Raw genomic sequence first — 25,878 nt, 5'->3', positions numbered from 1 at the left:
GCCTGCAGACGTAGACGGAGACGCAGACGATTCTCGCTCGAGTGCGACGATCACAGCACGCGAAAATGATCAGCCCCTGGGACGCAGCAGCAATCGCAACACTCGGAGCACTGGTTTACAAAGCCACACTTTGGATTCGAAACATTAGGCTTGCACAAGCAACCGGACTACCCTGGACATGGACGCCCATTCTGGAAACCGAGTTTCTGGGATTTTGCTTGACACCCTTGCTGCGGGCGTTATATCATCGGTATTTGGACAAGGGAGAGGGGTGGCCACGCTGGTGCAGATTGGTCATCAAGGATTGGCAGTGGGAAGATAAGCGAAGGGCTCATGATGAGTATGGTGATGTGTTTTTGTGTGTTGCTCCGCATGGCATTATATGCTACTGTGCGGACGCGGCCATGGCTTGGGATGTGATGAACAGACGTTACGACTTTACAAAGCCAATGGACAAGTACAGTAAGTGTCTGCTACACAGAGTTGGGACAAAGCAATTCCACTGACAGGACAGAACTATTGGAGCCCTATGGCCCGAATGTGGCCACGACCGAGGGGAAGAATTACCAGTTCCACGTTCGTATAACTGCGCCACCTTTTGGTGACATTAGTGGTGTAAACTCGCTTGTCTGGAGGGAAACCCTTCGCCAGACCGAAGTGCTCTGCGAGGCCTGGTCGAAAGAAAGCTCGAGGAGTCTGTCTGGTGATCTGAATGCTCTGACTCTGTCAGTCATCTCGCTCGCGGGATTCGGAAAGCAGATTGACTGGGCGGCAAGCGACGAAACGCACCAAGAAATCCCTCAAGGATACGTCATGAGTTTTCTCAAAGCCATCAGCGACACGACTGGTTACATGGTTGCGATCCTACTCTTTCCGGGCTGGCTGCTTCGATGGAGTCCGTTGAAGAAAGCTAATGACGCTCATGTAGAACTCGACAAGTATCTCCGGGAAATGATCAGGAATGAGAGAGCGCGCATAGCTGTCGGAAGATCTGCAGATACCGAACGAGTTGCTGCTCGTGGGAACCTGTTGACATCACTGTTGGAAGCTTCCCATTCCGAGGCTAGATCGAGCAACAAAGGTCCAGACGGGGTTCAAAAACGTGCCTTTACGGAGGATGAGGTCATGGGTAATTTGTTCATTTACCTTCTGGCGGGTTAGTACTCAAACCCAGTTTCGGGTCCTGTTTGACTGCTAATCATAAGAGAGCCAGGTTACGAAACAACTGCCAACTCTATATACTATGGTCTCGCGCTTCTGGCGCTCCGCCCTGATATTCAGGACAAGACGATAGCAGAAATTGACCAAGTATACAAAGGCGCCAGAGAAGAAGGAAGGAGCGAACTCACCTACGAGCAGGACTTTGAGAAGCTGCACTACCTATATGGCTTCATGGTAACGAGTTCAAAGGGTTTTCCGGAGGTTGGCAAACACTGACACTTTGCAGTACGAGACGTTTCGACTTTATCCGGGTGTTCTTCTGATCACAAAGATGGTCTCGACGCCACAACGCATCAGCGTCTCTTTGGGTGGTGACAAACTCAGCTCCCACATGCTGCCGCCTGAGACCAGAGTTTACTTGAATACCCCAGCCGTACATTATTCGGAAAACTACTGGCCGAATGCGAATGAGCTTAATCCACACAGGTGGATGCCTGAGCACAAAGTCGGCACCGCGAATAAGAAGGTCGTTGCTGCAGACAGGACGAGACATATGAGAGGAACACTGTTGACATTTTCCGACGGAGCGAGATCCTGCCTGGGTCGAAAGTTTGCTCAAGCAGAGTACATTGCGTTTTTGACGGCGCTGCTGAGGAAGTATCGTGTGGAGCTCGCCCCGGGGCAAGATATCGAGGCCGTTCGGCGTGACTTGGACTATAAGTGCGCCGGTAAGGTCACTCTGGCGCCACTAGACACACTGCGTTTGACTTTGAAGCCGAGAGAAAGATCAAAGTAGGAAAACAACTAGATATCGCACCACTCAGGTCACTGCGCAGACGCTAAAATTGGAGTCATCGACGTCGATTCCGATGTTTCTCCGGCCCGAAACATCTCTCTACTGTCGTGTCATTCGATTGTGCAACCCCTTGTGAATAAATACACTGTGATTCGTCGTTCTCTTGTTAGCCTTTGCTCTCGGCACGGGATGCTTGATCAATATTCCATCCAACCATGACCGGTGGGTCCAGGTTACCATTGTCCAGATGTATGCTTGCGTCCCTTATGCCCAACCGGTCAAGGACACGATAGAAGTCGGATCCGCAAAGCCATCCGAACAGAATGGCTTGCAGCGGTCACTGCGTTAGCTCGGCCATATCACCGCTTGCACCTCAACGCATGCAAGGAGATTAAGTCGCAGGCGCTGAGACCCTTTTCGAGATTGTCCTTCCGACCTCACGCACTGGAGTATTCCTGATCAGGCAGTTTCCAACCACGTGAATTGTCAACACGTGCAGCAGCGGCTCCGATGGCTGCAAGTAGCTTGGCCATGGGGCGAACAATACTTCGCTGCTTGTTCTATCTAGATTGCGGATATCCATGTCACGTCTTGGCACTACAGAGTACTCGCTGCTGATGCACCGCATGCCGAGAGACAAGAACGTTCTGCCAAAGAATCAACATGCAGGGCGGAATATCTCGAGCCTGACAGCACTACACACCAGACACATCTTGATATTTGGTTCTTGGGGAACAAAACTTCACCATGAACGATTCAGCAATCAAAGATTTTGCTGTCTTTGCCCAACAACAAGGCGCATCAGACAAAAATACTGCACGCTTTGATGCGAAGAGTAAAGCTATCGATGGTCATGACAGTGTCGAAGCCTTGTTGCAAGGTTTCGCCACTCCCCTGCCTACTCCTGCGCGATCTGGCTCTGACCGCGGGTTTCCACTTGACGACTTGGACCAAATCGGTACTTTGCGCGGCCTAAAACGCTCGCGAGAGGACAGTCTCGCAAACTTGAGGGTACAGAACAGAGACGATGAGACTGGATCTAGAGAAATTCATCAAGGAGCGAACCAAGGTGGCGGGCACAGAGGAAGAGGAAGAGGAGGATTCGAGGCTCGAGCTGCTATGAGCAATCCGCCCACGCCACGTTCGATGCCACGAGTACAAAGTGCCACAACGCCTTTGTACGCTACAGATGCGCTTGCCAAACTTACGAATGACAACCGAGCATCGAGCAGATCTGATCCATCTTCCTGCGGCAATGGATGTCTAAAACTTCTCATGACATCTTTTGAGCACGTCGGCGTCATGGTCGGGCGACTGCAACATTCCAGTCTTCTCAACTCGTCTCCCCAACAACAGCAACACGCAAACCCAAGATCTCACATCAACAGAGACAAGATGGTCTCGCTAGACGCCGTATTGCAATGCACCAAGCAAGCTCTGCACATATGCACCAAAACCCTTGACTGCAACTTTTGCCCCACACAACAATCCTGTGTGTTCCTGATCCCCAGGCTCGCGGTACAGATGGCTGTTCTTGTGGATCAAGCATGCAGAGACTACAAGCTATGTTTTGGACATCGGAAGCGCGAGTATCTGGGTCATGACGTCGACGCCCACGTTGCGGAATCCGGTGTGGTGCAGACTAAATTGGAGCAGCCGATGTTGCTGGGACAGTATAGTCTAGACACTCTCAGCGAGTGGCTTGCGGTGATGGGTCCTGTAGTTCTTCTCCAAGCAAGAGGTTGGGAAGCTTTGCTGAGTAGATTGACTGGGTTCGAAGATCTGGGGCGAGAGGAAATGGTCAGGAGTGCGATGCAGAGTACGCATAGAAGCGTGACGATGATATTGCAGCTTCTTTGATCTAATAGGGGCTTCCTTTGCGCTCAGTGCCCGCCACAGATACAAACATCTCTCGAAGTTTAAGCTCCTTGGGCCATCGCTTTGAGCAGATGCTCTTGCCGGGCCATACCCTGATTTGGAAGTAAGCAGCCTCTGACCAAAAATCCTTGGATTTCGCAATAGAGCTCACGAAAGAGGAAACTGCCGGTGTGTTCGACCGCTCGTAGGTTTGATGGATGGAGAGGTGTACGGGGGAACGTTCTTAGCTCTCGAACCCCGACTGACTGACCCCCTGAGTACAGATCCACCGACTATCAAACTGCACCGTACGACACGATGAAAGCCTGGACTAGAATCATGACTTCGGCCACTCCATCAGCGGACTCGGAGTTTCGGACATTGTGCAAGGGCCCAGATGCTCGGGTATTGTTGTCGTCTCTTCTTCTGCAGCTTGCTTTGTCTGGAGTTGTGCTCCGGTTCCAGAGCATATGGGCACTTCTGTCGTGTGCGATTGTCAGTACCGCGGGAGTTGTTAGCATCATTGGCATACGCTCAGTCCAACACCCTCGTGTCAAAGCCTCCCGACAGCCTCTAGCATCGATCGAGCTTACAAGGACAAAGACTGGGTCTCTGGAGCAAAATGTCATGGTCAAGCTGTGCCAAAGCGACGAGGGAACTGTAGATTCAGCATGTAAGCATTGGACATAATAGAGATCGAATTGTCACTAATTAAGTGCGGTCCACAAAGATGCAAGCCGCATAGCAACACCTTCTCTCGATCCGACCCGCGAGGCAAGCGGGTTTCCAGACCACCAAACATCTCTCACAGCTTCACTTGACGCCGATGACCTCAAAGTCGTCGAAAAAGTGCTCGCCAACAACATGCCACTGCACAAGCTCGAAGCTTTGACAGCAGGCAACTTTTACCAGGCCATTCGTATCCGTAGGGCTCTGCTTTCATCGATAAAGGACACGGGCGACAACTGCGGCCGAAGTCTCTCGGACTCGGTGTTGCCAATGTACCATTACGACTACTCACAAGTACAGGGCAGATGCGCAGAGAACGTGATTGGTTACATGCCCATACCAGTGGGCATAGCCGGTCCACTGCGGATAGACGGTACAAGCTACCTCGTCCCACTCGCAACCACCGAAGGCGCACTGATCGCCAGCACAAGCCGAGGAGCGAAAGCGCTGAACGCAGGCCAAGGCATCCACACCGAACTGCTCGACGACGCAATGACGCGAGCCCCGGTCCTGCATTTCCCCTCTTTGCAGCACGCGGCCGCAACGACAAAGTTTCTAGCTTCGACGCAGGGGCGCCAAATCCTCAAGACGGCGTTCGACTCGACCTCTGCGTATGCGCGGCTGCTCGACGTGACGCCAAAGGTCGTGGGCAGTGCCGTCTACCTGCGCTTCCGCGCCACGACGGGCGACGCCATGGGCATGAACATGGTGGGCAAAGGCGTCTCCCACGCCCTGGCCACCCTGCCACGATACAGCACCCTGTGCCCGTCGCTCGCACACATGCAGCTCTCGAGTCTCAGCAGCAACACATGCACGGACAAGAAACCCGCGGCGACCAACTGGATCAACGGCAGAGGCAAGAGCATCTGCGCCGAAGCAACCGTGCCGGCCAAAGCGGTAGAGACGGTGCTGAAAGCATCCGTCGACGCGCTGGTGGCCCTCAACACGAGCAAGAACCTCGTCGGCTCCGCGCTGGCGGGTATGGGCGCCGGCGGCTACAACGCCCAAGCCGCAAACATCGTCGCCGCTCTCTCCATCGCCACGGGCCAGGACGCCGCACAAGTGGTCACGAGCAGCAATTGCCTAACACACATGGAAAAGTGAGTCACCCATCCGCCCCTTTACCCTCCATCGCGTAGAACCCTTCAGAATCACGCGCTAACCGACTCACCTTCTTCCCACCCACAGAACCCCCGACGCGGACCTCAAAATCTCCGTAACGATGCCCAGCCTCGAGGTCGGCACAATCGGCGGCGGCACCTCCCTATCGTCTCAATCCAGCATGTTGAAGCTGCTGGGCTGCAGGGATGCAGACGCCGCATATGGGGCCAATGCAAGTAGACTGGGTAGAGTAATCGCTGGTGCCGTGTTGGCTGGAGAACTGAGTCTGATGAGTGCGTTGGTGTCGCAGGATTTGATTGGCAGTCATATGCAGTTGAACAGGAAGTAATCAAAGGTGCGTCTTTTTGTGGCGGGGCAGCGAGGGGGAAAATGAGCGAGAGATGAGTGGATGCTGGCACAGGGGTTATTGTTGACAAAGAGACGGCCGGGTGTTCGAGAAAGCCTTGTTTGTTCGTTACACCGTTCGTGGCTTGCCAGAACTCACGCTTTGGCAAATCTATACCTAAACTTCTGACTCTTGGCCTCCGTCCTTGGTTCTTTGCCTTGTCCACCCACATTGTCGTTGTCAATTAGACCATACCCTTGATCCTCGGTTCCAAACTCTTCTCGGCCCCAGAAGCCCATCAAAGCTTTCACCATACCCTTCCTCTCTACCTCCAACTCTGCAATCCGCCTTGTCAAATCAACAACCTCTTGTTTCAGACCCTTAACTTTAGTTCGCCAAGATTCTTCTCTCTTGTCAAGGATTGCCGAAAGCTTGGTGTCGAAGTCCGAGTTCAAGGCGTGCAGGTCTGATAGTTCTCTTTTTGCTAGCTGAAGGTCTGATGTTGTGGTTGCGAGGGTTTGTTCTAGGGTTGCAGAGGCAGAGGTGAGGAGGTGTAGTTCGGTGGTTTTGGCTGCGAGATCTGCTTCGGCGAGGGTAAGTGAGTTTGCGGTAGTTTGTAGTTCCGCTGCAGTTGTGGTGAGGGAGGTGGAAAGTTCGTTGTTGCGGAGGGACAGTGTGTCGCGGGAGGTGCGCAGACTCGCCATGCCTTCTTCGATGAGATCAATGGTACGACGATGTTCTGCGCGTAGCGCTTGCAAAGCTGCAGAGTCAGATTGTGGTGATGATGGTGTTGCTGCAGTCCAGGATTTACGCAGTTGTGTCACTTCTTCATGATGTTGTCTTTGCTGGGACTCGAGTTGGGATCGTAGAGCTTGAAGATCTTTGCGGAGGGAGTCTGCGAGATGTTGTGTTGAAGCGTCTGGTGTTGAAGAAGGAGCCTTGTCTTCTATGCGGTCGAATCGTTGAAGTATATCCAGTTCTTCGCGCAAAGAACGAATCTCTTCGTGCGCCTTTTTGCGAAGGTCTTGTTCTTTTTTGAGTTGATCGTAGACGCTGGCTTGTGATTGCTGGGCTTCGCTGTCTGCTCTTGCCCAAGCGTTCTTATCGGACGAATGTTGTTGAAGAGCAGAGTTGAGTTCGTCTCGTGCTTTTTGCAGCTGTGCTTCCAGTTGGCCTAGTGTTGCATCTGCTTTGAAGTGGTCTTTTTCGGACTCGTAAGCCGCAAGTCGCTGGTTTGCTTGTTGCAGTTGTTGTGCTAGTCCTCGAGTCATGTCTGCTGCTTTTGTATCGGCATCCTCGTGGGCAGATTGCACTGCCTTCTCTTTGGCTTCGAGGGCATCTTGAGCTTCTTGGAGTCGTCTCCTGAGGTTGTCGCCAGTCAAGTCATCCTTGATCTGAGATTTGAGATCCTCGATGAGTTTGTCCTTGATCTCTAGTGTCTTGCGCAAGTCGTCAAGCTGAGTTTGTAGGCTTGCGATTTGACGTTCGAGTTCTTCTTGCTGCTGCGATGTTTGAGGCTCATTGTCCACATCGACCTTGGTACGGCTGACTGATACATCCTCCTCTTGATCATCTTGCGCCTGCTGAATCTCTTTTCGTGCATCAGAAAGTTCCTGTTGTACACGTTCAAGTTCATTGCTCTTCACCTTGCGCTGGCCCTCGTTCCAAGTCTTCAACTCTTGCATGTCATTCTCGGTTTCTCGAAGATTGGCCTGCGATTGCTTCAACTGACTTTGAACATCTGCAAGCAAGCTGTCCTTTGCTTTCAATTCATCCTTGACCTTATCAAGCGAGCTGTGCGTTTGACGTTCAGCATCGCGAGCCTGACCGAGTTGAACTTGTAGATTGTGTATCTCAGCATCCTCGCTGTCGTGCATCTGGTCCAACTCTTTTGCGCGATCCTCTGCAAGCTTGACAGCATCCCTCTCGTCTGTCTTTGATTGATTCAATTGAGATTGGAGTTGCTGCATTTGATCCTGGTAGTCTTGAGATTCCTCGCGCATGCGCTTCAGTTCGTTCCGTAGCGACTCCATTTGATTTCCATCCTCGGAACGACCTCTACTTTGTGAGCGATCGGGTCGCTGGTACTGGCGAGAGGCGCGTTCTGTGTCGAGTTGAGTCTGCAGAGACTCGTTGAGTGCGCGCAATTTTTGCAGCTCTTGATATAGACTATGCGGTTTCTGGTTTGGTGTGCTGTCATAGTGCGACATGATGGATCGCATAGAGTCGATCGTGGGAGGACTCGAGGGTCTCTGGTTCTGGGACTGGCGCAATCGCGAGGTAGAGTATGATCGTCGTTGGGCAGGATCTGAAGCGACATTGGCGGAAGTAGGACGGCCGGGAGTAAGCTCAGAGTGATAGTCCTCGACAGTCGGCTGCAATATGTTCTTTCTTGGGTCCTCGAAGGCACCGTGATCGAGACGAGGGGTCGAGTCGTTGGCGCCAGATTCACTCTGCGTACTGCGATCGAACTTGGGAGAGTGATTGGGCGACGAGTTTGTCAAAAAGTCTGCACTGGTCTCGTCGAACAGATCTTGCTGCTCTTCCCATGCGGGTAGTGGTTGTTTGCGTGGTGTCCCCTTGAAGTATTTGGCTAGGTTGACAGTGAAGTCAGTCGGGCCATCGATGTCATCACTGTGGATCTTGTCGACAACGCGATGGACACTGGGCGAGTCCAGAGCGCTGGGTTCATCATCGAGGTTCAAAGCGTCCAGATCCAGAGAATATTGTGTTTGATCGGGCTCATCGCCATGAGTCTCGCGATGCGGCGGCGGCGCAGGTGGTGGAGGCGACGACAACATTGCTAGGTACTCGGTGCTGTATCAATACAGCGATCGTGTATGAATATCTGGTCGAGTCGCGTTTGTCGAAAAAGTACCAGTCGCGATGACTTGGACTGTTTGTTGTTGTCTGTGCACGCCATGCGCACCAGAACGCGGGGTCGGCATTTTTGTGCCTAAACTCCGCTCATGCATGTGATTGTCAAAGATCATGGACGAGTATGTAGGTACTCTACAAGAAGACATGCGGTGCTGCGTACGAGAACGAACACTCGAAGCCCAATCCTTGGGGGGTCGTATCACGCCTCTGGGTATCCATTGGCCCCGAAGAGTGCCCGCCTTATATCTGAAACCATCATCACTACACTTCCAGTGCCTCGACTATAGATGGGTAGGTACGCATATAGGGCAGATCGTTTTCGTGTACCAATCGTGATTTATCCGCGTTGAACTCCTTTGCGTCGCATGTGGACCTTTGTCTCAATCGAAATTCTTCATGAGATCGTCGACAGCTCGAGCAGCATATCTCTTCCGCTCATTTTCTGGCATACCAGCAGTCGTCTCTGTTATGTTGTTAGCATTGTCCGCGGCAGCATAGTGCTTTCTGATCATACCTTTGATAGCCATCAACTGACTCATCATCTGTTCCATGCCTTCAATCTGCAAAGCACTTCCCTCATCCTCATCTCCCTCATTGTCCGGATCTAGTAGAGATGCCTTCAGACCCCAAAGCTCGGCGTTCATCTGTGCTTGCTCATCGTCCAAGCCTCCAATACCGTCCTCGTCGTCATCTTCGAGAGATGATGCTGACCATTCGTTTGCTTCAAGTGCCTCCTTTGCCCTCTCTAGACCGAGCTTTTCTCCGTATTCGTTCTTGCCCGTCGCCTCGATATGAACGTACTCGAACCCGAGATCCAGACACAACTCTTCAGCCACGACGGTAGACTTGTCTTTGTTGGAGGGTGTGAGGTCCACGGCAAGTCGCGTACCATCCCACATCATACCACAAGCCCTTTCCACCACATCACTAACAGCCTTCATGGTCTTCTCCACCACTTCGGGTATTGTGACTTCGTCTCCCAACTCTTGCTTTTTGCTGTCGAAACAGTAGATCCATGCGCCCAAGGCATCAACTACCTCTTTGGCCTCGGGCTTGAGAAACTCGGCTTTCCAGGCGTCGACGTCAGTGATCTCGTCGATCCAGATGGGGATGACGGCTGTGTAGTAGGAAGTCTTGAGGGTCCATTCGTGGGATGCGCCGGCGAGAGAGCCGGTGGATGGATCGGGGGTGGGTGCGGAACCCGTCAGATCTGTCGCATCATGAGCCTATGCCATCGTTAAACGTGCATGGGTGTGCGGAGGTGTCGAATATTTTACCTTTGACGACGCGAGAAATGTCACCGTCTGATCTGCCGAGGACGAGGATGCGACGCGGGTGTTTGATCTCCATTGCTGTCTCTGGCAAATGCATGTTCACGATGTGTAGGAGGAAGATGAAGGGAGGTCAAAAGATGGAGAGAGCTTAGAATTGTTCATTGGATTGGCCAACCACGTGACTCGTTTCTAATGTGAGTCGTCCTTCCTTCTTGCGCCTGTCGATAGACGGCTATGGGAGTGGTGCAAGAGTGTGCTTGGGGCGAGTCTTTTGCGCCTTGTCTGGGTGCTGCCACCAGATGCAACCTCTGGCTGGCACCAACACGCGAAGCGACATGTCTAAAGCCAAACTTCCCTTCTGACATTGAACTTTTGGCTCTCTCTTTTTCGTGTTTATAACCAAGACAATGAGATCGTCGCTGGCATTTATCCGCGGGGTCCACCTCTTTGGCCTCTAGCTCTGATGACAGTAGCGCGACCTCTGGCAAGACCGACACCTCTTCCGCGCACATTCCTGGCTCTGAACATGGGTGCATTTCTGTCGTGGACTTGTCAGCATAGCTCCTGTCTCACTCGATTGCCTTCTACCAACCTCAACATGTCCGGAACAATAAAGTATCGGACGTGCGATCCTCTGATGTAGACCTGGTCCAAATGTGATACGCGACCATCTCTTGCTGTGACGGTGATGTCTCTGAGTTGGCAGTTCATGTTGTCCTCGGCTGTTCATATCGTTAGTGTTCTGTTTCTTTTTCTGCTCTTCTTGATGTGGGAGGTCACACCTTCGAGTAGCTTGCCACGGTAGACATTGCCAGATGTGATTTCGACGGTAACAATGTGACCCTGTGATGTTGTCCGTCAGCATGCGCCCTCTTGCTTGCGACGGTGGATAAAGATGCGCGTACGGTGGCTTCGTTGAGCAGCTTGATCGGAATTCCAATGGTCGAAGTCATGGCGGGGGTGTATGGATAGTGTCGTACGATTCGGAGATGGTGTGTGAGGACGTGGAAAGGGTGAGATGAATGCGCCGAGAAAGAAGGTCGTGGTTGAATGAATTGAGAGCAGTCAAAGTCGTCGCCAGTCCGAACTGTGATGCGCGCGAATCTCCAGAGCTTCCGGCGGACCAGCCTTGGCATGATTCTTAGCGTAAAACCACCAGCGACGACCACGCTGTGGAATCATCTTTCCGACACATTTTTGATATCCAGAATGAACGTGTCGGGGACATTGAGCTTCTTCAGACTCTTCAGGGATCCATCCCTATGCTTGCCTCACCATACTGTCTCCACATTCAACCATCTGCCAATTCCTTTATCTCGTGCTTTTAATAAAGCAGATGGCGCGAATAAGGTAGATATAAGGGCAGTCGTGCTTGATAAGGACAACTGTTTTGCTGTACCAAAAGAGAACGAGGTGTACAAGCCTTACGCGGTAAGTTCAAGATTCTCTCAATTCAGTCCACAGCCTTTCGAGCAAGCATGTCTGATTGTCTTGTAGGAACGCTTCGAAGAACTGCGCAAAGCATACCCTGGCTCTCGTTTGCTGATAGTGTCAAACTCTGCCGGCACTCTATCAGATCCTACTGGAGCAGAAGCAGACCTTCTGGAAAAGAACACTGGAGTCAAAGTACTCAGACATAACACAAAGGTGTGTATGTCGAAATCACATAACTTGATTCTGTCTGACCTTGCTCTCAGAAACCTGGCTGTCATCCTGATGTGCTATCGTATCTTCGAAATGCTCCTGATACAGGAGTCACACATCCATCGCAGGTTGCCATCGTAGGAGACAGACTTTTCACTGATGTAATGATGGCAAACATGATGGGCTCATACGGTTTCTGGATTCGAGACGGTGTGGTAGAAGAAAAAGGACTCGTAAGTCAAGATTTATGAAAAGTCGTGATTTTGTTACTGATGCATTGTACAGTTTGTGAAACTCGAGAGAAGTCTTGCAGGCTTCCTTACTCGCCGTGGCTATGCTCCGCCATCCCCCCAGAACCAGTTTGAGTAATCGCTCAGTGCCATGTTCTGTCCTGCAGGGATCTTCCTCCGATACTGCTGAAATGGCAAGCTCCTGAAGATACCTTCTCGTGATCGGGTACCACACCATCAGGGAATGGAATGCTCATGACGGAAGTGTACTGCTCGGACGGGTATCCGGTGAAATGGCCCTCTCCAGTCGTGTCAGCCGCGACAAGCAGACCCTGGTTTCCTCCAATGAACCACGCTTGGTCGTCAGATGAAGGTAGTGAGATGTGTGCCAATCCGGACGTGTACACAACGAGCTATTGATGTCAGTAAAAAAATGGCATTTGATCTGTGCGAAGCATCACTACCTGGGGAGTAGGACTGTTGTGTCTGGTGGCATTGAATCTGGGTGGGATGATGGTGTACGAAGCACTGCTGGCGTTGAAGTTGAACCTCAGACTACCGGCAACACCAGGTTCGGATGCGTCGATCAGTGGTGTCGAGAATCGCCAACACTCGAGCGCTGACTCATTTGCAGCATTGGTAACCAGTGCAGTGACTACGAGGTAATCATATGCTTGTGCGCTCGCACAAAGCAGAGCGATAATAGAGATGAACAGTTGGAAATGCATGTTGAAGATCTCTTTCGTAGAAGAAGAATGTAAGAATATGATTTGGCTTCGAAGCATCAGCTTTTTGAGCAGTGAGAAGATGTTTATATGGTATTGAGGAAGCTGCAAAGGCCATGAAGTCATACCGCATGACTTGCTTTAGCACCATCAATGCCTCCACTCATGCGTGGGAGTTGGAAAAGCCTGTCGTAATGCGAGCATGCTACTGCAGCATCACCGTTGCTATTCACTCACTGGATGCCGCTCTTTCACTCCACCTTGAACCCCTCAGTCACAGGGAGTGTCAGCACGGTCCCGCAACTCCCTGATGTCATAGCTAGACTACTCAGAACTATACCGCTGAACAAACATCTCTCTTTGACTTTGATAGAAGTCGCGAATATCGTGATCGCGCGAGATCATAGCAACGCGACGGACTCGTGAACATCGAGAACGCTTTTTGACGTGCAAAGCGATTACTTCTTTGGCTCTAGCTTCATGTGGTCCGGCTCGGTTCGCCTCCACAAGTTGTGCTGCCGGCTTTTCCTTCCCTTCTCGCATCACTTTCCTCCGAAACATAACTCGATATCAACATCACAAGAAAATCATTCAGAAACAACGGCGATGGCGGAAGAAGACAGCCCAACCATGGAGATACCTTTGCGCGCTGCTAAGGGCGTGTCGCAATTCTTTCTCTTCGAAGCTCTGCGCACTGGCCGTGACGAGTTCAGAATCACAACCTCGCAACTCGGAGACGCGCGTGATAAAGCCGAGAAGATGCTCGCTCAGGAGTCACCTGTCGAGTTCGAGTCCTTGATCCGGGATGTGCGTCTCTGCTCCCTTAATCTTTCATGCCGAGAGAACAATCCGCTGACAAAAACAATTGCAGATCCTGGACACTTGTGCGAAGAGTTTGCAAACACATGCTGCTATTATCGAGGCTATTGCTGAGACATTGCGTGGTGATGCTGATGACCACGATGAGAGCGGTAAAGAAAAGATAAACAAATCCTCATTGCTGGTCGCTCAGATTAAGGATGCTGCTGCCGGTATGGAGGAGTTGAGAGACGTCAAGGTAAGTCACTCTATCTCTAGTATTCTACCGTTCCTTGTTGCGTTGCTTCGATTCAGGCACATGAATCACTGCATCTATAGTTCATGTTGGACCGTGTGCGTGTTATCATACACATCACAAAGCCTGGAGCGATTCTCACAATCTGACACTCTACATCTTCTGACTCATTGGCTGACTGACTCGTTCAGGTTGACAAGGAGAAGTCACCTCCGCTACCAACTGAAAGCGACTTTGACTCGGAGCCGGAAGTGCTATCATCCAAGAGATCAAAAGCTAGAGGGGTCGAGGAGGCCACTCTTCCCAAGAAAGAAAAGACCAAAACCAAGCATGCTCCGAACACATCAGCACCAATCACAGAGAATGCTTCGCCTGAAGTTCTGGATGACAAGACTATGAAGGGCAAAGGCAAGAAGCTTAGCAAGCCTTCCAGGATGTCAGCATCCAAAGCACCCGAGGGAGCCGAAGAATCTGTCAAGATGAAGGCTGCCAAGGTCAAACATTCATCACAATCTTCTGAGACAACTCTTGAAGAAAAGCTCGACACATCAATGGTCGACAATGACTCCCCACCAGAGACTCCAAAACCAGTCTCAGCGCAGCACACCCTTGTCGTCGACGATAACGACATCAATGCAGAAGTGGACGCGCGCCTTGCGGCCAAAGAAGCGAAGCGAGCTAAGAAGAAGGAAGCAAAGAAACGCAAGCGCGATTCTGTCGCTTCCGACATCTTCTCTCCGGATCCCAAGGCTGAGCCTGCACACATCACACCATTACCCGCTAAGAAAAAGGCTCGCGTTGACAAGGACGATGGTGATGTCAAGGAAAAGCGCCAGAGTGTTGATGACACACCAAGCAGTAAGGTTAAGACGAAGAAGCAGAAGACTGATGGCACTATCGAGAAGGCAGAGAAGACCGTCGAAGCAAACAAGGCGAAGCGCAGACGCTCGTCCAACACAATTGCGGCAGATGCACCTACTGCTGTTCCACAGACTAACAATCGCAACAAGAAGCGTAAGGTGGGATTTTGAACGATGGGTTAGGGGGAGGAAGAGATTGAACTCTCTGCTATGAGATCGCGAGCAATCATACATTTTCTTCACGGCATGGCTGTCGGTAGCAGAGTTTCGAGACGGGAAGAAGGAGATCGATCATGGTCACCGTTGCTATTGGCTCCAATAGGGCTCTACAGTGAAACATACAAGGATCATTGGACCTCCTCGTCAAGAGGACCTAAACAAATATACATTACAAACCCATTGCTCATACAATCAGAAGCAAACATCCATCATATCCTCGCATCCTTGCAAACATCTCCCCTTCTAGATCTTGCTCGAGTCCTTCTTACCCCAAGCCTCCTTTACGAATCCCTCAACATCACTCCACAAGTCTTCCGGTCTCTCCATAGCAGCGAAATGACCTCCCTTGTCATGCGAATTCACGTGCACAAAGTTTCCGGTTTCCTTGACCCAAGAGACCGGTGTGGGAGAAATTTCGTAGGGGAAGTAGGAGTAGCCTTGGGGTTTACCGGAGGGTTTTGCAAAGCGTGGTTTGCTGGAGGGTCCGGATTGAGAACCGAAGAGCTGTGTGAAGGGATATGTTAGTGACTGATAGCATAGGGGGGGGAAGGTGGCGACAGTCGGGCAGGAATAGGATAGAGGGGTTGAGGAGTAAGACTTACACTGCGATAAGGATAAATGCAGCGAGCGTACGTTTCCGTCAACCAGTACAAAGACACGGAATCGAGTATCTCGTCGAGTTCTGGATCCTCATCCGTCCACTCCAAGAACTTCTCACCGATCCACGACAACAGTGCCAAAGGCGATGAACTCAACGTCAATCCAATGGTCGCGGTTCTGGTTCCATGTTCCATCGCATAAGCGCTTCCAGAATCCCTGAAGGCTCTGCCTCTTTCCAATCCCTTTTTCTCTTGTTCAGAGACAGGAAGGGAGTCAGCGTTGGCAGGAGCAGGTAACTGATAGAGATTCAGATGGAAAGCTTTGCAGGAGGGGCTTTCGACGCCTAGTTGTCTGGCGATGAAGGAGCCCAAATCGCCGCCTTGAGCGATGTAGCCGTCGCCAAAACCGAGGGCTTGCATGAGTGAACCCATCACTGGGGCCATGTGCTCGGCTTTGAAGTCTCTGTCTACTGGTGGTGAGGAGGAAAATGCATAGCCAGGAAGTGAGGGCACAATGATGTGGTAAGGAAGTGTTGAAGGGTCGGGGTAGCGTTTTTTGATCAAAGAAAGCATAGAGAGGAATTCGAGAATGCTACCTGGCCAGCCGTGGAGGAAGATTAGGGGGATTGCGGTGGGGGAGGTTGAGAAGAGGGCGAGGAAGTGGATGGTAAAGTCTGAGCCTGAGGGGTCGGTGATGGGGATTGTGAAGTTTGGGAATGAGTTGATGTGGCGTTCGCATTTTCTCCTGCATTTGACATATACGTGAGTCCTGATGTCTCTGTTTCAAGGAGCAGGAGGCAGAGAAAAGGTAGCATACCAGTCGTAGGTTGTCTCCCAGTGTTTCTTTGCGTTGATGAGCCAGTCTCTGTTCATACCGAATCTTCGATCTGTCTGTTGGTTCTCGTATGTTGCAGGACCAATTTTAGAGTGGGCAAGCAAATGTTTCATAACTTGAATCTCATTGGCATCGATTTCGACCTTGAAGGGCTTAGGCTGGACCTTTGCGGTCGATGGAACTTGAGCGTAGTCTGCCATGTTGGGAGTTTGAACTCTGATAATTTACTTGGATGTGTTTGGAGAAACTGTCAGGAGGAATGAATCATATATATACGCCTACCTGTGGAATTGACGATAGCCATGGCCTTTGCATTTGTAATTGGACGGCATATCGATGATGTAGTTCCCCGCTTGGGAAGCTTATCCCTCGGATGTCTTTATCTGAGCCTGCCAATGGATGCAAGGTCCGAGAACTCATGGCTGATGGGTGGAGAGTGATTTTGTGAGATACCTCGAAGTCCCCATTGCCATGGACGAGAACTCATGTCAATGCGAGGTGGTGTGACAAGACAGACAGGGTGACATGGGACCGAGAGTTGGTCAAAGTGAAGCTTGGCTTTCTTTTCCCCGCAAAGTCCGTTCGTGCCTGGCGACTCTCGATAAATTTACGAAGCTCTTTTTCCCACGCGCATTGCTAAACCGACCATAATCTTTCAGCCACATCACACTCGACAAGCGAAACTTTGAGTGTCTCTGGATCGCATTAGTCTATTGTTCAGTTCCATCAATCCAACAACAGCTCAGGGCACGAACACATCAAGATGCCACCCAAGACGGCTACGGGCAGAGCTCGCGGAACGGGCACAAGAGGAAGAGGAGGCAGAGGAGGACGAGGAGGTGCCGCTGCCGCAACAGCAGCTTCACCACAAACCGAACAACCAGCGATCGATGCAGCACCAGCAGCAGAAACGTCCACACCGGCTCCCATCGCTCAAATGACAACAGCCCCAGTCGCAAACATGACTGCCGATCCTACGGCATCATCCTCGACTGCAGAAGCCACACCAGCAGCACCAGCATCAGCTCCAATCAAACGCGTAGCCTCAGTCCGTCGCGGCGGCGCATCAGCCTCACCAGCACCATCATCCTCACGCGGCAAGAAACCAATCGTGCCTGCACCAAAGGCAGTGCGAAGAAGCAAAGAAGACAGAGACGCCCTGCAGAAAGAAGCCAATCTCAAAAAGGCCGAGGAAGCAAGAGCTGCGCTCAGAGATGCAAAGAGAGCTGGAAGAGGCAGAGGCGACAGAGGCAGAGGAAGGGGTGGTGGTAAGGCAAGAGGTGGATTCATGGGTGATAGTGAGAGGACAATCAGAGATGTTGTTGCCAGTGGTCCTTTCTCGGCTGGTCAGGTGGCTGCTGACGCTGGATACCGTGGACAACGAAGAGGTGTAGGCGGAGGCGGCAGCGGCTTTGGCGGTGGAGGCAGTGGAGGAGGTTATTCAGGAGGATCAGGCGGTGGAGGTCCTCGCATCAAGAGCGAAGGTGGAAACATCTCATACGCCAATATCGGCATTGAAGACGGCGGCTACATTTCTTCGGATCTGGACGAAGCAGACGAAGGACCACGCAAGGATATCGACTTTATCAATCTCCTCAGCGATGATGAGCAAGACACGGCAACCCCCAACGCCGGTATGGCTCCCATCCGCGTCAACCGTGTCGAACACCGCGAACGAGAAAGGCCAGTCGCCGCAGACGCTTCAAAATCAAAAGCAGTCACCACCGACCCCTCGAATATATCTACCTCTGGAGCGGCATCAGGAGACGCTTCATCAACAGCAACAACGAAAGAACGCACAGCTTCCCCAGAACTTGTCCGCAGTAAAGCCCCCCGGGCAAAGGAAGTCCAAGTCGTCCGCAGCGAGAGAAAATGGAAAGGCGCCTGGGAAGACAGCTCCGACGACGACATGGCCATAAAGCCCGAACCTGCAGACGAGGATCCATCTTTCATTGCAGCACTACCACCTGCCTCAGACACACCCGCAATCAAGGAATCCGCATCTCCCGAATCGCGTCGCAAATCTAAAGGAAAAGCCGTAGCAAGAAAACACACCCTACCCACCGAAGCACCAGCTCTTCAAACCGTAGAAGAAAGACGGGAATGGGAGCGTCACCACCTGGATCTCGAAATCCTGCGTCAAGAACTTGGAGAAATCACTCTACCTTCTGCTTCTGCCTCGGCTCCAGCAACTCAAACAGACGCAGAAGGCGATGTGAAGATGGGAGAAAGCGCCACAGCAACAGAAGAGCAAGATTTGCAAGAAGGAGAAGACGCGACTAGTTCTCTGCCTACCTCAACAGCAAATGGTGCAAACCCACCGCCAGACCGCCGCACCGATCGCGTCTACCTCTTCCAATTCCCGCCCATTCTTCCTTCTCTGGCGCCTCAGACTGTAAAACCGGAACCTCAATCGCCCACTCTGTCGAAAAAGATTCCCGCGGCAACATCCTCATCCTCCGCTATCGACATCGATGCCACACCCACTTCAACAACCACCCCCAAAGCCGCAGCAGCACCCGCAATCCCAGAATCAGCAGGACAAATGCACTCACCCTTCCCCTCTGGCCTAGTCGGAAAACTGCGCGTTCACGCCAGTGGCAGAACAACATTGGATTGGGGAGGCACATCACTGCAGGTCGGCATGGGCACAGACGTGCAGTTCCTGCAAGACGCAGTGGTTGCAAAGTTCAACGACAAGTCCGACGTGCAGGGTGCCAAAGGCAAGGAAGAGGAACAAGACGAAGGTGCCTACGGTGGTGAGGTCATGGGCTTGGGTCAGGTCAGGGGCAAATTCGTCGTTACGCCGGATTGGGAGGAGATTGTTGGCGTGAGGATCTAGAAGTTGAAGCAAGCGAGCAAAGCATAGACATGGATGGAGCCTTTTCTCATTACATGCAGAGCAAATATCCTCCCTATGCGCTGGATTTTGTCACTACTACCTACCCTGGAGAACAGCCACCATAGGGCGGAGTTGAAGCCATCGCGATGCACAATTCTTTGTAGACGATAACGACAGCCACCGAGAGCCCCTAATAACATTATTTGCGTGGGCTCTCTATGGATGCTTCCTGTTCACCAAGAGGATTGTGCATTTCTGTGGTTGTCGGAATTTTGCACACAGGGAGGATGGATATGACTTGATGTTCATAGATAACGTTTTGCAGAGCTACTGTAATTCCCTCATCTTTTGACTTGCATCTCTACTTCCCAGATCCTCTTTCTCTTTTCGCCGGGCTGCTCAAGGCTCAGTTGCGCCGTCATAATCGCTAAGACACAATCCGTCTGCTAAACAGCTTCACCAGAGGGCTTCTCTTCGGTATCAAGGCTCAGTTCCTAACGATCCTTCTCCTTGAGTTCATCCTCTGCGTTCTTGACAACGACCGCCATGTCCTTTCTAGCCCACTCCCAGTAGTCGTTCCAGGCACGCGCGTGTTCGGCGGTAGTCTCGGCAGGGAAGGTCTTGTTGATGATGACACTGACCTTGGCGATGGCCTTGTTGTGTTCACCCAACTTCTCCAATTCCTGCTTGACAGCTGTGTCCTTGGGCTTGAAGGCGAGGACTGCTCTGAATGCTGCGGCCAGTCCTTCAAGACGATGAACAGTCTCTTCTGGGGCAAGAGTGACGAGCTTGGTCAGCATCAAGCAACACAGAATCTTGATCTCGTGCTCGTCGCCAACACCTGCTTGGATACGATCATAGAATGCAGAAATGGGAATGCGAGTAAAGGCGTTCTCCATCAGAGCATACAATGTCTCGTATGCAGACTTGCGAAGCTCGAGACCATCATCGACCTTGTGCTTGAAAGGACCCATGGACACCTCACGAATAAGATCTGCGTTGATAACAGTCTCCTTCAGAGCGAGTGGCAGAAGAGTGTCGAGGTGAGGCAGGATCAGATCAGGCTTGTTATGAGCTGCAGAATTGAAGGTGGTCAAGGCAAGACGACGGTTGTTCAGATCCTCTTCATTAAGCATGGTCGTGAGCATAGGCACGATGCTAGGTTGCAGGTAGATATCGTAAGAAGGATCGGTATCCGAGAATGTGTAACGAAGAGCCGAGATCACCATGCCACGGACGGTGGGAGATGAGTCGCTGAGGTACGCTTGCAACTGAGGCAGGTATGCAGCAGGATCAATCGTGGCCAGTCTACCAATACACTCAGCACCAACGACCTTGTTGTCCTCGACCTGAGAGGCAGTGATGATGCTATCCCAGAGCTGTTTCGAGTACTTGATCACTTCCGTCTCGGCGGCGGTGTGCTGTAGAAGTTCCTTGAGCGTGTGAAGAAGCAGGTACTGCTTGCCTTGGCTCATGCTAGACTGAATTTGAGGCAGGTAGGTGGAAACATTGCCAGCTGCAGCACGGCCCAAGGCGACAGCAGCAGCAAGAGACACCTTCTCAGTAGTCGAAAAGTAAGAGGTGAACAAATCAGGTCCATAGGGGAATGATGGACCCATGCGCAGACCAGCTTCACCGAGAATGTAGAGGGCGAGACATCTACGCTTCTCATCGGAGGTTGACTTCAACTCAGCTTCGAAGTCGGCAAGTGTTACTCCGACTGTGTTGCCTCCAGCGACAAGAAGAATACCGATCACTTGGCCGACAAGCTCAGGGTTGCCATTAACACCAACCTCAGCCAGCAGAGATTTCATCAAATTCTTGCCAGCACCCTTCTTGCCGATGATCTCGAGCGAACCAAGCAAGGCGTCGAGAGCAGCGCCGCTAAGATCCATCTTGGACACGAAGCAGTAGGCGTGAATAACCTCTTCGTTCAGTACAAGTTGTGGTCTCTCGTTGGCGAAAGAGCCGATGATGACCAGCGCGGGACCGATGAGGTGAAGATCCTGATCCACCAATATCAAAGGCAACAATAGTTGCACAATTTTCTGCACAGTCTCGTCATCGATGTTCTCGCGGCATGCTGGATTGACGGCCATGCGCTTCAAAGCAGTAAGACTGGCTCCGCGCAAAGTTCTGCTGGATTTGCGCAGCTGAGCACCCAACTCAAGAGACACTTCGCGGACCCACTCAGGTGAGAACTCCTTCGGACTCTGTGCCAAGACCGCGATCGTCTCAATGGCTTTGACGGATGCCAGACGGGTAAGCTCATTGCGAAGTCTGTCGCCGATAAGCTGCAGACCACTGAGTCTGCTCTGTTGGTTGAGAAGAGCCGACCCTTGACTACCAGAGGTACGACCAATCAACAGACCGAGCGACTGGACAGCCTTTTGGCGAACTTCGGTGTCAGTATCAGAGGCTGAAATGCGTTGAGTGACGATATCGTAGATTTGTTGCAGATAAGTAGCGTTTTGCTGTTTGGAGCCAGCGGAGCGAGGAGGTGTGAGAGCCTTGATATATACTTGGATTGTGTCGAATGCCTCGCTCGAGACCTTGCTGAACTTCTCCTTGGATACGGCGGTCAAAGCAGGTATGGTCTTTGCAAGATATGGCTCGATGACCTTGGAGGAGTGAGTATCAGCAACAACGCGCAGCAGATGCAGAGACTCGATACGGAGAGCATTGTTCGTCACGGAAGCGCCACCCGTTGTGCCACCGGTTGTTTTCATAGCATCGAGGACTAGATCGATGACCTGATCGATGCGTTTTGAAAGACCACCGTGTTGAGCAGTAACCAGATCTGTCAGTAGGGAGATTACGGCATGTTTGGTAGGGACAGTGCTCGACTTGAGCAACTTGGCTGAACCCTGCACGATTTGAGGATTGATGGCCGACAAGCTGACCTGAGGACCTCCTGAAGGTGGAGGCGTGGAGGGAGAAGCATAGCCATTGGACAGGGCAAATTGCGGGCGTTCGCTGGAGAAGCTACTGTCACGACGACGCTTGCGGCTGACCGGAGGACCTGTGGCTGAGGACATTCTGCGGAGACCAGGCGTAGAGCTGACTTCTCCGGTCTTTTTGATAAGGAAGGCAAGAGTGGACAAGACTTCAAGGCGCACACTCTCTTCGCGTTCTTGGAACCGTGACAGAAGAGCTGGTGCAATCCTTTCGTAGAGAACACCGCTATCAAGCAAGTCGCCGCTTCCTCGAGTAGCAATCAGGGTGTAGATGAGCTTGGCAGCACCACGACGAACCTTCCAGCTGACATCGTCCTCGTCGTCGAAGCCGGTTTCTTCCTCGAAGTCCTCGTCAAGATCAAAGTCGTCCTCCTGGTCGCTTTCTGCTCCATCCATCTCATCATCCTCATCCGCAGCATAGTTTGGGTCGTACTTTGCGAATCGAAGGCACGAGTCGATGACCTCTGGGATGTATGGTGTCATGTCCTGACTGCATGATGCCAGGAAGGATTCCAAAGCGAGAAGAGCAGCCTCACGTACTTCCTCGACCTGGGGATCGCGGCCTTCGTCTGACTCGGCAGCCTCCTCGTTCTGTTGATCCAACTCTTGCTCACTCAGAGGTGATAGTACAAAAGGGGCCAACGTTCTGAGGTATGGACCGAACTTACGAGGTATTGACTTTGCCATCGAGGCAAAGATTGTGAGATAAAGCCTACGCTGGGCGGTTGTGAGGTGAGGCTGGCGCAGAGTCTCGATCGAGTGTGACACGACTGAGCTAAGGAGCGAGTCGGAGAAGTATGGCGAGAGAACGGAGAGGGCGGTGACAGCCTTCTTTTTCATGACAGTGCTGCATCGGGAGTTCTCCAAGACTTCGGCTGTGACTTTTTGTAGAGCTTCCACCTCGGCTTCTTGCAGCATTGGACCGAAGCAACGCGCAACTTCAACCAGGACGTCCAAAGCGTTACTGTCAATGCCAGTCTCGACCTCGACCTGAATCATGCCCTTGGGAGGTGCAGGCAGGTTCTTGCCAGTAGGAATGACGGTGTATCCGACGAGGCGAGGAATCAAGGCGCGACTGACTGCTGAGTACGATTCTTGGACTTTCTGTGTGCGAGGAACGGCTGGGGTAGGGCGAGGAAGAGCGACGACCATAGCTCTGACGGCAAGGGCAGGTACAGAGCTGTCGACAGCATTGTCGGTACGGAGGTTTGAGATCTTGTCGAAGGTCGGGCACAGGATGCTCTCTGGAGCCTTGTTGACGAACGGGCCCAGGCACTTGATGGCCATGTTTTGTACGTCGCCATTTTGATCGTTGAGGGTGTGTAAAAGGCCTTCGACAACGCGTGCGCAGCAGCTGTAGTCGTGGGAGATGAAGGTGGGGTGGCCAATAGTGAGCATTTGGTTCAGGTCGTTCAACGACATGTAACGGATATCCGGATCCGTGTCTTGCAGCTTAGGCAAGAGAGAGGCGACATGGTGCGCAGTCGGATTGGCAGGAATGGCAGGAGCCGTTGTGTTGGCCATTATGGTAGTTGATCGGAGTACGAGAGATGGCTAAGCTGGAGTACTGTAGTGGGGGGAAAGAAGATTAATAAAGCTCTCTCATGCAGGGATTTGGTGAAGAGAGATGCGGATAAACAGAGTTGTCGGTCTGACGCTGCAGAGGAGATGTAAATGGGAGATGGAGAGAAATAAGTCGACTTGTTTCACTTTCCGATGTCGAGCAACTGGCACAGTGCCGCTGCGTGTTTGTCTCGTGCTTGATGCCTGAGGGCACAGACCAGGTGGTAGCTTCCCTTTATGACATGGACAAGGTGAATTATGACGGAGGAAAGAGAAGCTGCCAAGCAATGGTCATTCGACAGCCGGGAGGCACTTTCAGACCTCGACAGCCAGCGCGTCAAGACCCATTGATCGTCTACCACAACCCTACCTCGAACACCTCGAACACACACATACAACATGGTCCTTCCTCGATCTGCCATGCGCGGCTTCTCAGCTGCCCGTCTCCTCCGCTCCTCTGCCCGTCCTGCCGCTCGTGCTGTTGCCAGAAGAGGTTACGCTAGCGGCCACGGCCACTCAGCTCCCAGCAGCGACGTCCCATGGTAACCTGCTCACCATGCCACAATCAATCCAATTGGATCGCCATTGACTCTTACCCGCGCAGGATTCTCGGCTCTGCCGGTATTACCATCCCCGGCGCCTGGTACCTCTGGCCCGATTCATCCAACGGTGATGCTCACGGTCCTGGCGATGCCCACGCTAAGCAGGTTGAGGAGCACCCTCACATCGCCGAGTCTGAGGAGTCCGAGGATAAGCCTCAAGAGGAGTCCAGCGAGGACGACTCCAAGGACGACTCCAAGGATGACTCCAAGGATGAGTCCAAGGACGAGGCCCAGACCGAGGCCCACGACCCCAAGGACGACGGCGAGGAGAAGGATGAGGGCGGTGCTCTGAAGGATGGCGAGGGTGAGAAGACCCAGGAGCAGCCCCAGGCCAACAACGAGCCCGCCGCTGGCGAGTCCAAGTCTAAGAAGACCACCGACGGCAAGAACATGCCCGAGAACAAGGGCGATGTTGAGGGTGTCTCGTTCAAGGGCCCCACCAACGAGGGTGATTCTGACAACAAGATGCCTGATGAGCGCAAGCGCGAGCCCGACGGCAAGGGTGGCTTCAAGAAGCGTATCGACTCTGGCTACGGCAAGAACCTCGGCGAGGGTCCCGAGCACAGAGATGATGGCTCCACAAGCGTATGTTATGGCTCTCTGATCCTGATGAACCAAACTCACATCTCCTTAGGCTGCTACCTCCAAGACTACCGCCTCTGGAGAAGAAGGTGATATCAGCACAAAACAGAAGGGCTTGTCGACCACCCCCACCCGCCACAGCACCCGTATCGACTTGGATCCTGAAATGTCGAAGAAAGGTTCCAGCTTCTTATTCATGCGTTTCTGACCCCAAACTAACGTGTTTGTTACAGGCGAGGGGGCTCCTGACACCGCCAAGTCCCAGGGAACTATCTCAGTCAACAGACCGACGTAAGTCTGTCCTATACAAGTCTCGCAACAGCAAGCTAACCTTGTTGTAGCCCCGAGCAACAAAAGGGTCAACCTAAGGGCGAGGACAAGAACGACCAGCCCCGTGCTGACAAGAAGAAGGACGGAGAGTAAAAAGCATGACACAAGCTTTAGAATTGCCTGTTTCTTCCTCTCAAATGGTTGTTTTGGCCACATACCAACGAAGGTAACGAAAGCACCACGTTTGCGCAATTTTGTACATATGAATACATGTAACAACACTGCCGGTGGGCATGAGTCTACCTCGCTTGAAGCACAAAGATCGCGTACAAATGGAGATGTGAAGCCTATCGAGTAAGCGAACTGAATTTGAGGAAAGATCGCAGGTCTTGTGTCGAAACACCAAAGTTGATATGTCGAGCATGTGAATTCGGTCATGATTTCTGGCTTGAGCGGCTAAAATCATCCTGCCGAAATGTACAAGAGAAGAGTCTCAGCACTTTGAGATACCCAAAAGCGTATGAATTATTGTACAGTACGTTGGCACAGTAGCTTTGAGGTTGTTTGGGAGGTATGCGAAAAGCAGATATATCAGTTGAGAGCGGTGAAAACGGCTAAGTCAGCTTGTCCAGTGTACAACCCTGGTCGCAACCGACATCATCCACAAATCAACAATATCGCTTGTACTTTGAGCTTACTGTCCGGTGTCATGCTTTCGTTCAATGCTCTGATACTATGAGTATGTTCGTTGA

At 52.0% G+C, this 25,878-nt stretch overlaps 13 protein-coding genes across 13 annotated transcripts; 7 read left to right on the top strand and 6 right to left on the bottom strand.

The window, feature by feature from the left end:
• Nucleotides 1-65: 65 nt before the first annotated feature.
• Nucleotides 66-1,957, top strand: M436DRAFT_71576 (putative cytochrome P450 oxidoreductase; the record flags this gene model as incomplete). The annotated part of the gene is made up of 4 exons (XM_013573817.1): nucleotides 66-462; nucleotides 515-1,156; nucleotides 1,214-1,395; nucleotides 1,448-1,957. 4 exons carry the CDS (start codon nucleotides 66-68, stop codon nucleotides 1,955-1,957), a joined length of 1,731 nt encoding a protein of 576 aa, XP_013429271.1.
• Nucleotides 1,958-3,232: 1,275 nt separating this feature from the next.
• On the top strand, nucleotides 3,233-3,817 carry M436DRAFT_42667 (uncharacterized protein; the record flags this gene model as incomplete). The annotated part of the gene is made up of 2 exons (XM_013573552.1): nucleotides 3,233-3,562; nucleotides 3,614-3,817. The coding sequence occupies 2 exons, from the start codon at nucleotides 3,233-3,235 to the stop codon at nucleotides 3,815-3,817; spliced, it is 534 nt and encodes a 177-aa protein (XP_013429006.1).
• Nucleotides 3,818-4,678: 861 nt separating this feature from the next.
• On the top strand, nucleotides 4,679-5,993 carry M436DRAFT_42999 (hydroxymethylglutaryl-CoA reductase; the record flags this gene model as incomplete). Its single annotated transcript, XM_013573615.1, has 2 exons — nucleotides 4,679-5,643; nucleotides 5,732-5,993. The coding sequence occupies 2 exons, from the start codon at nucleotides 4,679-4,681 to the stop codon at nucleotides 5,991-5,993; spliced, it is 1,227 nt and encodes a 408-aa protein (XP_013429069.1).
• A 152-nt stretch (nucleotides 5,994-6,145) lies between these two features.
• On the bottom strand, nucleotides 6,146-8,791 carry M436DRAFT_71573 (uncharacterized protein; the record flags this gene model as incomplete). The annotated part of the gene is made up of 5 exons (XM_013573816.1): nucleotides 6,146-7,489; nucleotides 7,520-7,579; nucleotides 7,613-7,689; nucleotides 7,723-8,048; nucleotides 8,079-8,791. 5 exons carry the CDS (start codon nucleotides 8,789-8,791, stop codon nucleotides 6,146-6,148), a joined length of 2,520 nt encoding a protein of 839 aa, XP_013429270.1.
• A 459-nt stretch (nucleotides 8,792-9,250) lies between these two features.
• Nucleotides 9,251-10,220, bottom strand: M436DRAFT_42450 (uncharacterized protein; the record flags this gene model as incomplete). The annotated part of the gene is made up of 3 exons (XM_013573508.1): nucleotides 9,251-9,333; nucleotides 9,385-10,096; nucleotides 10,155-10,220. 3 exons carry the CDS (start codon nucleotides 10,218-10,220, stop codon nucleotides 9,251-9,253), a joined length of 861 nt encoding a protein of 286 aa, XP_013428962.1.
• Nucleotides 10,221-10,570: 350 nt separating this feature from the next.
• On the bottom strand, nucleotides 10,571-11,097 carry M436DRAFT_43262 (putative small nuclear ribonucleoprotein Sm D3; the record flags this gene model as incomplete). The annotated part of the gene is made up of 4 exons (XM_013573658.1): nucleotides 10,571-10,682; nucleotides 10,737-10,866; nucleotides 10,927-10,987; nucleotides 11,050-11,097. 4 exons carry the CDS (start codon nucleotides 11,095-11,097, stop codon nucleotides 10,571-10,573), a joined length of 351 nt encoding a protein of 116 aa, XP_013429112.1.
• Nucleotides 11,098-11,353: 256 nt separating this feature from the next.
• M436DRAFT_42170 (HAD-superfamily phosphatase) lies at nucleotides 11,354-12,157 on the top strand (the record flags this gene model as incomplete). The annotated part of the gene is made up of 4 exons (XM_013573438.1): nucleotides 11,354-11,575; nucleotides 11,642-11,791; nucleotides 11,842-12,021; nucleotides 12,074-12,157. 4 exons carry the CDS (start codon nucleotides 11,354-11,356, stop codon nucleotides 12,155-12,157), a joined length of 636 nt encoding a protein of 211 aa, XP_013428892.1.
• A 4-nt stretch (nucleotides 12,158-12,161) lies between these two features.
• Nucleotides 12,162-12,746, bottom strand: M436DRAFT_80551 (uncharacterized protein; the record flags this gene model as incomplete). The annotated part of the gene is made up of 2 exons (XM_013573904.1): nucleotides 12,162-12,431; nucleotides 12,483-12,746. The coding sequence occupies 2 exons, from the start codon at nucleotides 12,744-12,746 to the stop codon at nucleotides 12,162-12,164; spliced, it is 534 nt and encodes a 177-aa protein (XP_013429358.1).
• Nucleotides 12,747-13,349: 603 nt separating this feature from the next.
• On the top strand, nucleotides 13,350-14,828 carry M436DRAFT_42482 (uncharacterized protein; the record flags this gene model as incomplete). The annotated part of the gene is made up of 3 exons (XM_013573513.1): nucleotides 13,350-13,550; nucleotides 13,615-13,800; nucleotides 13,998-14,828. The coding sequence occupies 3 exons, from the start codon at nucleotides 13,350-13,352 to the stop codon at nucleotides 14,826-14,828; spliced, it is 1,218 nt and encodes a 405-aa protein (XP_013428967.1).
• A 176-nt stretch (nucleotides 14,829-15,004) lies between these two features.
• On the bottom strand, nucleotides 15,005-16,510 carry M436DRAFT_62515 (alpha/beta-hydrolase; the record flags this gene model as incomplete). The annotated part of the gene is made up of 4 exons (XM_013573738.1): nucleotides 15,005-15,030; nucleotides 15,146-15,380; nucleotides 15,479-16,220; nucleotides 16,293-16,510. The coding sequence occupies 4 exons, from the start codon at nucleotides 16,508-16,510 to the stop codon at nucleotides 15,005-15,007; spliced, it is 1,221 nt and encodes a 406-aa protein (XP_013429192.1).
• A 1,436-nt stretch (nucleotides 16,511-17,946) lies between these two features.
• Nucleotides 17,947-19,134, top strand: M436DRAFT_34159 (uncharacterized protein; the record flags this gene model as incomplete). The annotated part of the gene is made up of 1 exon (XM_013573418.1): nucleotides 17,947-19,134. A coding segment is annotated over one exon (1,188 nt), but the record flags the coding sequence as incomplete, so codon positions are not given.
• Nucleotides 19,135-19,646: 512 nt separating this feature from the next.
• M436DRAFT_42642 (TIP120-domain-containing protein) lies at nucleotides 19,647-23,633 on the bottom strand (the record flags this gene model as incomplete). The annotated part of the gene is made up of 1 exon (XM_013573546.1): nucleotides 19,647-23,633. One exon carries the CDS (start codon nucleotides 23,631-23,633, stop codon nucleotides 19,647-19,649), a length of 3,987 nt encoding a protein of 1,328 aa, XP_013429000.1.
• Nucleotides 23,634-24,071: 438 nt separating this feature from the next.
• On the top strand, nucleotides 24,072-25,279 carry M436DRAFT_42564 (uncharacterized protein; the record flags this gene model as incomplete). Its single annotated transcript, XM_013573527.1, has 5 exons — nucleotides 24,072-24,214; nucleotides 24,277-24,859; nucleotides 24,909-25,035; nucleotides 25,090-25,147; nucleotides 25,198-25,279. The coding sequence occupies 5 exons, from the start codon at nucleotides 24,072-24,074 to the stop codon at nucleotides 25,277-25,279; spliced, it is 993 nt and encodes a 330-aa protein (XP_013428981.1).
• Nucleotides 25,280-25,878: the final 599 nt, after the last annotated feature.

This window comes from Aureobasidium namibiae (assembly GCF_000721765.1).
Source record: "Aureobasidium namibiae CBS 147.97 unplaced genomic scaffold scaffold_5, whole genome shotgun sequence".
Taxonomy (NCBI): Eukaryota; Fungi; Ascomycota; class Dothideomycetes; order Dothideales; family Saccotheciaceae; genus Aureobasidium; species Aureobasidium namibiae.
The sequence above is the reverse complement of the archived record's forward strand: the minus strand, read 5'-3'. Positions and strand labels throughout refer to the sequence as shown.